Below are 12,032 nucleotides of genomic sequence, written 5' to 3' on the forward strand. Positions count from 1 at the left end.
AGAATGTATATCTAGTGTGCCAGCCTCTAGTTTCAAATCATAGATTTTGGACCACTGTTAGCCCCAGTGTTTTTCTCTTCTAAGCTGCCAGACTGTGTAGCTGCATGCAGTGAGAGAGTTATAATTTGCTCGACAGCCCGAGAGGAAATTATTGGAGACTCCTTCTTGGAGAACTAAAATGGTTATTTTTCCACTGCTTATTAGCTAAACCTACATGTTTATCCAGTCATCCAAATGAAGAGTGACCTGGGCTTGGAGATCAGGGCTAAGCATTGAGGAACCAAATGTGTGTACTTTAAAAAAGCAGAGTCATTTGGATTGTACTTGCAGAGAGATATCAACTTTACATTTATTCTTGACTCAAATTCAGTGGCTAAATTTAAAATTTGGGTTCCCCAAGAAGTGATTTTAGAAGTCATTTGCACAAAGCTAAAAATGAAAATTAAGTATATTTAAAAGCTGTGACTTCCGGCCAAGATGGAGGCATAGACCAACATGCTCTGTCTCTCTCCATAACTAAGAAGGAATACAACCACTGCAAAACCAAAAATAACAAGAAGTTCCAGAAAATAAAGCTACATGGAAGTCCAACTTATGAAGTTATAAAAAAAGTGGTGCTCATCCAGACGGGTAGGAGGGGTGAAACCACGGCTGAAAGACCGAGCTGTGCTGGAGGTGGCAGCCACGGCAGCAAACAACGGGACCCAGTAAGCAGACACCTGTATTTGCGGGGAGGAGAGAAGCGCCTGGGAACTGGCCCCGGCTGCGGACCGGATCAATCGGCTCCTGATTCCAATGCCGAAGAAGGCAGACCCATTGTCTTGGACTGTGAAGCCCGGAGGGTGTGGGGACAGAGGAGGCTCCCGGTTCCTCAGCGGAGAGTAACAGCAGGAATCCATCATGGACCCCCGCCCCCACGCAAAGTGCCACAGTGTGGTGAGAAAGGTCGCCAGATTGTGACGAGCGGGCTCCACCCAATATAGCATAGGAGGTGTGACAGCGCTCCACCCAGAAGGAAAGTTAAACAAAACGGTCAGAATGGCAGAATTAATTATTGAAATACCAATCACATTGCTAATGAAAAAACAAATGAAGGCCTTGACTGATGAACAAATAGGAATCTTTCTGAGGCTGAGTTCAGAGCTATATGGTCATAAGGCAGCTTACAGACCTAACAGCAGGACTCAATCAAGACAGGGAAGGAATGAAGGCTAGTCCTGCTGAAATGAACAAAAATACATCCAAGACAAGTGGTGAGGAGGGGAAAGCCATGGATCAAATCAACAAATCGGTACATAGGGAGGGAACAAACAGTCAACCAGTGTAGAAAGAGGAAACAAAAAGTGAGGAATATGAGGAGAGGCTCAGAAACCTCTGGGACAGCTACAAGCGAATGAACATTCGAATTATAAGATTGCCAGAGGGTGAAGAAGAACTATAAATTGAAAAATTATGTGAAAAAATAATGAAGCAGAACTTCCCTGACTTGGGGAAGGAAATGAACTTATAGGTCCAGGAAGCACAGAGAGTTCCAGAAAAACTGGACCCAGGGAGGACCACACCAAGACACATTATCATCAGAATGTCAGAAATTAAAGATAAAGAGAGAATCTTAAAAGTAGCAAGAGAGAAGAGAAGAATTATGTACAAAGGGTCCCAATTAGACTATCAGCGGGTTTCTCAAAGGAGAATTTACAGGCAAGAAGGGACTGGCAAGAAATATTCAAAGTAATGAAAATCAAAAACCTACAGCAACAAATACTCTATCCAGTGAAGCCGTCATTCAGGATAGAAGGGCGAGAAAGTGTTTCCAGGACAAAGTAAAACTGAAGGAGTTCATTAGATTCAAACCACTGTTATATGAGATGTTAAAGGGACTTGTTTAGAGGAAGGAGGATCAAAATGAAAACTATATCACAACAACCAACAAGCAGAAGCTAGGGAGTCGAAACAGAGGCAAACTAAGTAGGCAACAAGAGGGGAAAAAGAATTATAGGTATGGGGGACATATTGGGGGGAGGTCAGTGGGGAGGGGGAAGGGGGAAAAGGGAGGGAGATGATGCAGGAATTAAGAAGCGTAGTAGGAGGGAGTGGAGTAGACAGGAAGATGTTGAAAAGAACTACATGCACAGCCAATGGACATGGACTAAGGGGGGGGGAACAACTGGAGGGAGGAGGGGTCATAGGGTGGAGGTGAGCAGGGGGAAAAGAAATTGGGACAACTGTAACAGCATAATCAATTAAAAAAAAATAAAAGGAAAGCTGCTTTTGTGTTTTCATATATTTCAGTGGCTTTTTATATATTTTGCTTTTTAATGATGTATTCCCAGCTCAGGATCTTTATACATACTCACCTTCTTTTTGAAATTCTTGCTGGCTAACACCTGGACTTTGTGTGTCACCAGGTTGACATGCAGACTGGGTGAGATACCCGTATTACTTACCCTGCATTAAAAAAGGTAGTACATTTATGAGAATTGTGTTGAAGTACCATAATTTAACTAATTATTTAGTATGTGTACTTTTTGTACTAACTTCACAAAGGTAGGACCTGTATATACATATAGTTTTGGTTCACTGCTGTACTGCCTTTTTCTTATGGCCTCCTGGGTGTTATTGGGTACATACAGGATGAATGTATCCATTTTAAGATGAGGAGGGGGACACTGAAGCAGGAGGGAAGATATCTGAATAATATATAAAGTTTTGAGGTTCTTTTCCCTTTAAAACTATGTTTTGGAAATAAGTTATTTAGTTATTTCTTAATGTGTGACTTTTCACAAACTAATTATGTTTTTTATAAAAGCTGTTTTCAGTATGTTACTTCATAATTCTGTCTGATACTTTATTCTTGTTTAGCAGACAGCTCAAACAATAGATGTAAAAGCTGTTAGTTGTATAAATACAGGAAGAAGAAACTTTACCCAAAGTTGTTTTTTTTTTTTAAATTTAAACAATTCAGTTAAAAAAATACAGTTCACTCATTTCTTCCTTTCCCCACACCCCTCCTCTGGCAAGTCCAGTTTGTTCTCTGTATCTATGTGCTTGTTTTTTTTCTTTAGATTTTTATTTATTAATAGAGATCTTATGGTAATTATCTTATTTATTTTTAGAGAGAGGGGAAGGGAGGGAGAAAGAGAGGGAGAGAAATATTGATGTGTGAGAGATACATTGATGGGCTGCATCTCGCACACCCCCAGCTGGGGACCTGGCCCGCAACCCTGTGCCCTACTGGGAATCAAACCCATGACCTTTTGGTTCACAGGCTAGCACTCAACCCACCAAGCCACACCAGCTAGGGCTAACATAATAGCTTTGATGTTCATTCATGTTGTCAGTTATGGCAAGATTTTATTCTTTTTTATGGCTGAGTAATATTCCCGTGTGTGTGTATGTGTGTGTGTGTGTGTGTAACATTTCATCCACTGATGGACAGATTGTTTCTATATCTTGGCTATTGTAAATAATACCTCAGTGAACATGGGAGTGCATATATCTTTCTAAGTTTGTGTTTTTATTTTCTTCAGATAAATACCCAGAATTGGAATTGCTGGATTATATGGTAATTCAATTCTTAACATTTTGAGGAACCTCCATACTGTTTTTCATAGTGGTTGTATCAATTTACGTTCCTACCAACAGTGCACAAGGATTTCCTTCTCTCTGAGTCCCCACAAACACTTATTTCTTGTCTTTTTAATAATATCCATTCTAATTAGTGTGAGGTGATACCTTATGGTTTTGATTTGCATTACCTTGATGATTAATGATGTTGAACATATTTTCATGTACCTGTTGGCCAACTGTATGTCTTTTTTGGAAAAATATCTATTCAGATCTTCTGCCAGTTATTTTCATTGGATTACTTACTTTTTGCTATTGAATTGTATGAATTCTTTATTTATTTTGGATATTAGCTTCATACCAGATAAATGATTTGCAATTTTTTCCATTAAGTAGGTTGCCTTTTCATTTTGTTGATCATTTCTTTTGCTATGCATAACCTTCGTAGTATGATATAATCCCACTTATTTTTGCTTTTGTTGTTTTTTGCTTTTGGTGTCAGATTTAAATAATCATTGCCAAAACCTGTGTCAAGAAGCTTGCCATATATGTTTTCTTCTAGGAATTTTATGTTTTCAGGTCTTAGATTCAAGTCTTTAATCCATTTGACATTTTTGTGCGTGGTGTAAGATAGTGGACAAGGTTCATTTTTTTGTATGTGGCTGTCTAGTTTTACCAGTGCCATTTACTGACAAGACTAACCTGTACCCATTGTATATTCTTGGCTCTTCAGTTGTAAATTATTTGGCAATATATGCATGGGTTTATTTCTAGTCTCTTTATTCTATTCCATTTTCTATGTGTTTGTTCTTATGCCAGTACCGTACTGTATTAATTACTATGACTTTGTATGTAGTTTGAAATCAGTTGAGTGTGATGCCTTCAGCTCTGTTCTTTTTTCTCAAGATTGCTTTGGCTCTTTCATTTTTGTGTGTTTGTAGTTCCAGAATTATTTGTCTGTTTAAAAAATGCTGTTGGAATTTTGATGAGGATTGCATTGACTCTGTAGATTGCTTTGGTTAGTATGGGCATTTTAACAATATTGACTCTTAATACACAAGCATGGAGTAGTATTTTGTTGTGTCTTCAGCTTTTTTCCATTAATGTCTTATAGTTTTCAATATATGTGTCTTTCACCTCCTTGGTTAAATTATTTTTAGGTAGTTTATACTTCAGTGCAATTGTAAATGAGATCATCTTATTTATTTTTCTTTTGAAAGTTTGTGATCGGTGTTAAAAAACATAACAGAGTTTTGAGTACTGATTTCCTCTCCAGCAGCCTTACTGAATTTGTTTACTGATGTTTTTTTGATGGAATCTTCAGGGTTTTCTATGAATAATATCTCTTCTGGAAATAGTGACAGTTTTAATTCTTTTTTTCCAATTTGGATGCCTTTTATTTATTTTTTCTTGAGTAATTGCTGTGGCTTGTACTTCTAGTAATATGTTGAGTATGTGGTGAGAGTGGACATCATTGTCTTACTCCTGGTTTTACAAGTAAGGCTTCCAGCTTTTCACTTTTGAATATGTTAGCTGTGGATTTGTCATATACAGTTTTTATTAGGTTGAGGTACATTCCCTCTCTGTCCATGTGGCTGAGAGTTGTTTTTTTTTTAATCATAAATAGATGTTGAATTTGTCAAATGCTACTTTTTAATTGAGAGAAATGATTGTATAATTTTCATTCTTCATTTGTTAATATGTTGTATCACACTGACTGATTTGCTGATGTTGAACCATCCTTGCATCCCTGGAATAAATCCCACTTGATCATGGTATGTGATCTCTTTTAATGGATTGCTGAATTTGGTTTGCTGATACTTTTTTGAGGATTTTTATATCTGTATTCATCAGGGACATTGGCTTTTAACTTACTTATTGCCTTCCTTCCTTCCTTCCTTCCTTTTTTCCTTCCTTCCTTCCTTCCTTCCTTCCTCCTTTCTTTCTCACCTCAGGGATATTTTATATGTATGTTCATCAGGGATACTGGCTTTTAACTAACTTTCTTCCTCCCTTCCCCTTCCCTTTCCTCTTCCCTTCCCTGGGCATTCCTTGGCATTCCTGCCTGGTTTTGTATCAGGGTAATGGTGGACTCATAAAATGAGTTTAAAGAGTCCTCTTTCTTCACTTGTATTTTTAGAAGAGTTTAAGAAATCATTGATATTAATTTTTTTTTACATGTTTCATTGAAGTCATCAGTGAAGCTGTCTGGTTTATTTGTTGGGAAGTATTTTGATTACTGAGTCAACCTCCTCATTAGTAATCAGTGTGTTCGTATTTCCTATTTCATTATGAGTTGGTCTTGGTAGGTTGTATGTTTCTGGGAATTTACCCATTTCTTCTAGGTTGTTGTGTAATTGTTCATAGTAGTTTCTTACTGTCCTTTGTATTTCTGTGGTAGTAGTTTAAACATCTCTTTCATTTCTGATTTTATTTACTTGAGCCCATAAACTTTTATTGCAAATTATTTTTCATGAAATTCTTTAGAACTGTGTATTGTGGTCTACTTTAGTGGGTGGACCACATATGAATGAATACTTGAACACTTTAAAAATAATTTGAAATAAAATTGATTAGACCAAATATCCACCACAATATACTTGTGTTAATGGATGCTTCTGGAAAAAGTGAAGTCATCTTTGTAGAAGATATTTCTTATGAGTCATATAAATTATTATTATTTTTATTGCTATGACCACAAGTCTTTATTCAGTTACAGGAGATGAAGCATAATATGGAGGAAGAAAATAATTATTCATAGATTCTTTTCCTCTTTCTTAAGAGTAAACTTAATAACTTTTACTTGTTTATGTGTTTATAATTTACTGAATAAGAAATACATTAATAAGTTTCAAATAAAAAGTGTACAAACAGGTATAGTACATAATAATCTCTATAATCTCTTTGTTACCACTGTCCGCTCTTCTCTGTTCCAAATGAGTAACCTCTTAATTTTTTGTCTCCGGTGTGCCCTGCTTCCAGATTAGTAACCAAGGTTAATAGTTTTTTGAGGATTATTTCAGGAATTTTTTATGCATATGGGGACAGATATGAATTCATGTTTATTTCCCCCCTTTTTCATACAAATGACAGCATTCTGTGGGCACTTTTCTGTGCCTCACTTTTTTTAAACTTAATCTGTGTCATATGTAGATTTTGCATTATCATTAATTAAAAGCCTTCTCATTTTTTCAGTTCTGTTGAGGCATAATTTACAAATAATTTCTCAATTTTCTTTACAATTGCAAAGAATTTCACTGTGTAGATGTACAACTTTTCAACTATTACAGACAATTGGTTCTACTATCATGTTGTTCTGAAAAATGTGGATTTTTCCAACAAAATTGACAGATCAGGGAACTATTTGAGCATAATGTTAATTTTGTATTTGCTTATGTATGATTTAGTCTGGGAGAAACACTAGGTAAATGTAGAAACCTGCACCCAGCTGATCTGAACCACATAGGAATACCTAAAAACACACACACCTCAAACATATACTGAATACATTGAGTGTATTATGAGCCCTTTCTATCCATATCTGGCGTTACAACTTTACATTTGATTTCAGATAAACCTCCTTTCATCACATCACAATAACCAACTCACAAGCTATTATAGTAACAGACTTCTGGTCTTTTTCAAAGTGCATTCTCAGAGTGTTGTGCTTTTAACTCTGTTTGTCTCATTAGCTATATTTTCCCCATAAGGCATGATTTTTTTACAGTGATTTTTAGGAACACATATTTTGCATTATAGTAGAACTGATTGTACATTATTTCACTCATGCATGAAGATATTTGTAATATAAATTCTTAGAGATAGAATTGCTGCATCAAAAAGTATATATACACATTTGTAATTTTAACATATATTGCCAAATTGCCTACTAGTATAATGCATGACAGTGCCTGTTTTCCCATCCCCTGGCAACATGCAGTTATAACATTTATAGGTTATCTTTCTGATAGATGAAAATAACTTAGTTTTTACATACTTTTTATATGTTTTAAGAATCATATATGTTTTCTTTGTGGGGCAAAGTTCTTTGTTTTTTTGTTTTTTTTTTTTTTTTTTGCCCTTTAGACCAATTTATTTTTTATCCATTTAAAATATCATCCAACAAAGGACAATGAAGTTTACAGCTGGGACAAGTATACATAACTCTAGGCATTTGCAGTCCATCATGCCCACTGAATAACAACTTTGCTGCTGAAATTTCTTAAAACTTACCAAACTAAAACAAAAGGCTGAATGATACAAAAGGAGGAGTATTTCAGTGTAGTCTTTTCTGTCAATTGGCTTTTTATAAAAAGGAAACACATCTTGTTTCCCCTAGACCAGTAAATAAGCAAGAGCTACATGCAGCAGTATGAGTATTAAGACATTTCTCAAGTCTTCTCAGATGAGTCCAAGGTGGGGATGGGATGGGGGAGAAAACTGATAGAAAAACATTGCTATAGAGACCATAACAAACAATAAATTTAGATAATTTAAAATTAAAAAAAAAAAAAAAAGGCAAGAGGCAGCATTTCAGCAGCAAAGTGCTCCATAAAAAGTATATTATAGAGGGTAATACACAAAAGTCGGGATAAGAAGAGGGCAGGAAAATGTGACCGGTCAGCAGGATGGGCTAAGGCCTCAAAGGAAATACGGCGTCGTCGTTCTGGGAGGAATAACACGTTCTGAATCTGGAACTGCCCGGAATAACTTTGGTTCTCTTGTATTTACATCTTTGAAGACCATGATCGAAGCAATATTTCCACAGCGATAGCAGTAATTAGGAGCAGACCATACTGTTACCAGCTTCTCATCAAACATGAACTTATAGCCTTCGTGCACTAGTTGGTGTGCTCTGCAGATGAGTTTTAAGTTGTTGATATGAACAAACTCATTTGTGACCTTTGCGCCAAAAAGCCAACCTGCTCCTCGGGGACTAATAGCCCAAGTATCCACATCTTCAGGATCTGACCAAACCAGATCACAAAATGCTCCTTTATGAGGAATTTCTTGGTTCCGTTCAATGGTTCGAATTTGATCCAGTGTTTTGATATCAGGAGATAAACCACCATGAACACACAAAATCTGCTCATCTATTAAAGCCGCTACTGTGAGCATGTCAAAAACTTTGGTACAGTATCTCCAGGCGTTAGCATTTCCATATTTGGTTTGGCACTCATCATAAAATCCATACACCTGTGTTATCTGTCTACTCTCATGATTTCCTCGCAAAAGTGTAATACGATCAGGCCATTTAGCCTTTAGTGCAAGAAGGTACGTGAAGGTCTCCAAACTATAGTAACCTCTGTCTACAAAATCACCCATAAATATGTAGTTTGTGTCAGGAACCTGACCTCCAGTTCTGAATAGTTCACAAAGGTCATAAAACTGTCCATGTATGTCTCCACACACTGTTACTGGTGTTGATACTGGCTGAACATTTGACTCTTCCAAGAGGAGGTCACAAACATAGTCACATAGCCGCTTCAAGTCGTTCTCCGGAAGGTACTTGCACAGCCGCGCTATCTCCACATACTTGTCCAAGTCTAGGGGCGCCATTTTGGAGATAACAAGCCCCGACGGCGGCGGCGGCAGCGGCGGCGACTGAAGTCAAAGTTTTTAAATATAAAAACCTTATACATAGTAGAGAATCTAAATGTCTATTACTTGGACAATGGTGACTATTTGCTCCTGAATAACTGAAAAGTATAAATTGTTTTCTGAGTAAGTTACTGTGCCTGTCGGCCAACGTAACTCCTTTTAGAGCATCTGAAACTTTATGAGACTATTTGCAGTCATGAATTTTATTAATATGTGAATTCATTCATTAATTTTTAGCTAAAGGGATATGTATAAACACAGTTAACATTTTAATAGATCTTCCAAAATTGGGGATTAATATCCAGCCTCAGGAAATTTTACATAAGTTATGCATACAATTTTTTTTTTCTTTTTATGTTGGGGAATTGAAGGCTGGGTATTGAGAGGAAGGAGAATATTTAAAAATATATAAAAAGATAAGGCAGAAATGTTTTAATATTCAGGCTTTAATGTGCCATAAAATAAGTTATAGCAACTGAAATATTTTTTAATTAAAAATAATTTTATTTATTGTTTTTCTATTATAGTTGTCATATTTTTCTCCCATTGCTCCTCCCCACCCCGTTGTCCATGTCGATGGGTCATTTATACTAGTTCCTTTACTAAATCCTTCCCCTTCTTATGCCCTTGTCCCCCCTAAAATTTTATTTACTTCTACTAGTTTTTAAAATATATAGTTTAAAGAACAAAAACTTCATCTGTAAGTACTTTGTCTAATCCCGTCTGGTAATTCCTATTGATAGTTAGAAATTTGTTCTTTTTGAATTTCTAAAAATATTTTAGCTCTTTAAAATATGACATTTAGGGCATGGAAAGTGGTCTTTGATGTTTTAAATTTATTTATTTATTTTATTTTTATCCTCGCCCGAGGACATGCTTATTGATTTTAGAGAGGGGAAGGGAGGGAGAGGGAGAGGGAGAGAAGCATCAACATTGATGTGAGAGAGAAACATCTATTTGTTGCCTGTTGTATGCTCCCCAATTGGTGACCGAACCACCACCTAGCTCTGTGCCTTGACTGGGAATGGAACTCGTGACCTTTTGGTTTATGGGATGACACTCCAACCATCTGAGCGACACCAGCCAGGGCTGTTGTTTTAATGCAGTGTTACTCCAAGTGTTGTCTGTGGAGTAGTCAGTTTGTGATAACGTAAGTTCAGAAATTGAGAGTATTTACAAATTTTAATAGCAATTGGGCCCACTGATTTCATGTCTGTGGAATCAATAAAAGTTGGGGGCTTACATTATATATATTTTTTCTAAATTAATTTTTCTGATTATATTTTTGTTGCTGTATACTTACTAAAGTATTGGTCTGAAACAGCTTGGACATTTGAAAAAAAAATATGGAGTGTCAGCAGTTTGATTCCTATTCAGGGCACATGCCTGGGTCGTGGGCCAGGTCCCCAGTTGAGGGCACACGAGAGGCAACCACACAGTGATGTTTCTCTTCCTCTCTTTCTCCCTCCTTTCACCTCTCTCTAAAAATAACTGTGCAGGCTGACTTCTCTTCTTGCCAGAGGAGCCTATTGGATTTTGCAGTAACATTAATTTCAGTGGGAGAACCACAGGGATTTTTAAATGAAGAAAGAAGATTTTGGAGGATCCATTATTTTCTGCCACTTTCCTTCTCTTCCTTCACTTTCTCTTCTTTATTTTTCCTCCTCCTCCCTCCTCCCTTTTCTTCTTTTGCTTCCTCCATTTTCCTTTGTTTTTTGGTCTGGATGGTTGGAAATTTTGACTGAGGAATTTTTGTGTGTATGTGTGTGAAACTGTTGGATACTTGTGTTCCTTTCCTGAAAGGTAGATTAGGCATAGAGAGTTACTCAGTGTAGCAATATAGAGGTAAGCTTTAAGGGAGAGAGATTTCCCCTTTGCTTTATCTAGTCTGTCTTATCTAAGTGGGAGGAATTGATGGGATTTATGGAATAAACTGTTCAAGAACGAAATGTGCATCTGGCTGGATGTGTGGTGTATTATCTCAGGAGGGCTAGTGACGGGTGATGTGCAGGGGTGGGAGGTCAGGAGATGGACTTTGGAATCATCCTTCCTGGATTCCAGCCGCAGCACTGTTACTTCTTAGCTCTGTGACCTTACTTGTAACATAAGCTTTCTCTGCCTTAGTTTCCTCACTTATAAAGTGGGGATGCCTATACTTTGCAGTGTTTTGGGGAGGTTACAGCAGTTAATACGTGCAAAACACCTAACTCTGCAGTGTTGTCTTCCCTTTACTCCTCCACTTCTCTGTTGTTAGCATCAAACCAGTACCAGATATCTTATTGAAATAGATTTCTGTGTGAGTGTTGCCGCTGGTGTAGGTACCAGCCGAATACAGTATTTCCTCACTTATCGTGTGTATTACGTTCTAGAACCCCCGCGATAGGTGAAAACCCACGAAGTAGGAACCTTACATGTATTTTAGTATTTATATATATTTTAAGGCTTTATAAACCCTTCCCACGCACTTATAAACCATTCCCAGCCCCTTATTAACCTTTTCCACACTTTTATAAACACTACTTATGTTCTTAAACATATTCTACACTCTTAAACCTATGTAACTTTAATAACATATGTACACAGTACTGCAAAATCCCTCAATATAGCAAAAATCTGTTATAAATAATTAAATATAATATTTTAAAAAATTCCGTGATACAGTGAGGGACTAGTCCCTCTATATCACATTTCACTTATAGCGGACTCACTGTATCATGGGATTTTAAAAAAATATTATTTTTAATTATTTATCGCGGATTTTTCGCTATAAGGATAATAAGGGACTGGGAACGGTTTATAAGTGTGTGGGAAGGGTTTATAAAGCCTTAAAATGTATATAAATAATAAAATACATGTAAGGCTCCTAA

General features: G+C 36.7%; 2 protein-coding genes across 10 annotated transcripts in view; one reads left to right on the plus strand and one right to left on the minus strand.

The window, feature by feature from the left end:
- PDLIM5 (PDZ and LIM domain 5) overlaps positions 1 to 12,032 on the plus strand; it is a 214,953-nt gene that overhangs the window by 41,388 nt on the left and 161,533 nt on the right. The gene's annotated exons all lie outside the window — the stretch shown is intronic.
- On the minus strand, positions 7,648 to 9,169 carry LOC150019296 (serine/threonine-protein phosphatase 6 catalytic subunit). The gene has a single exon (XM_090266318.1). It carries the CDS (start codon positions 9,121 to 9,123, stop codon positions 8,206 to 8,208), a length of 918 nt encoding a protein of 305 aa, XP_090122444.1. The 5' UTR covers positions 9,124 to 9,169; the 3' UTR covers positions 7,648 to 8,205.

The sequence above is a fragment of the Furipterus horrens genome, unplaced genomic scaffold (assembly GCF_987537825.1).
Source record: "Furipterus horrens unplaced genomic scaffold, mFurHor1.1.pri manual_scaffold_2, whole genome shotgun sequence".
Classification (NCBI taxonomy): Eukaryota; Metazoa; Chordata; class Mammalia; order Chiroptera; family Furipteridae; genus Furipterus; species Furipterus horrens.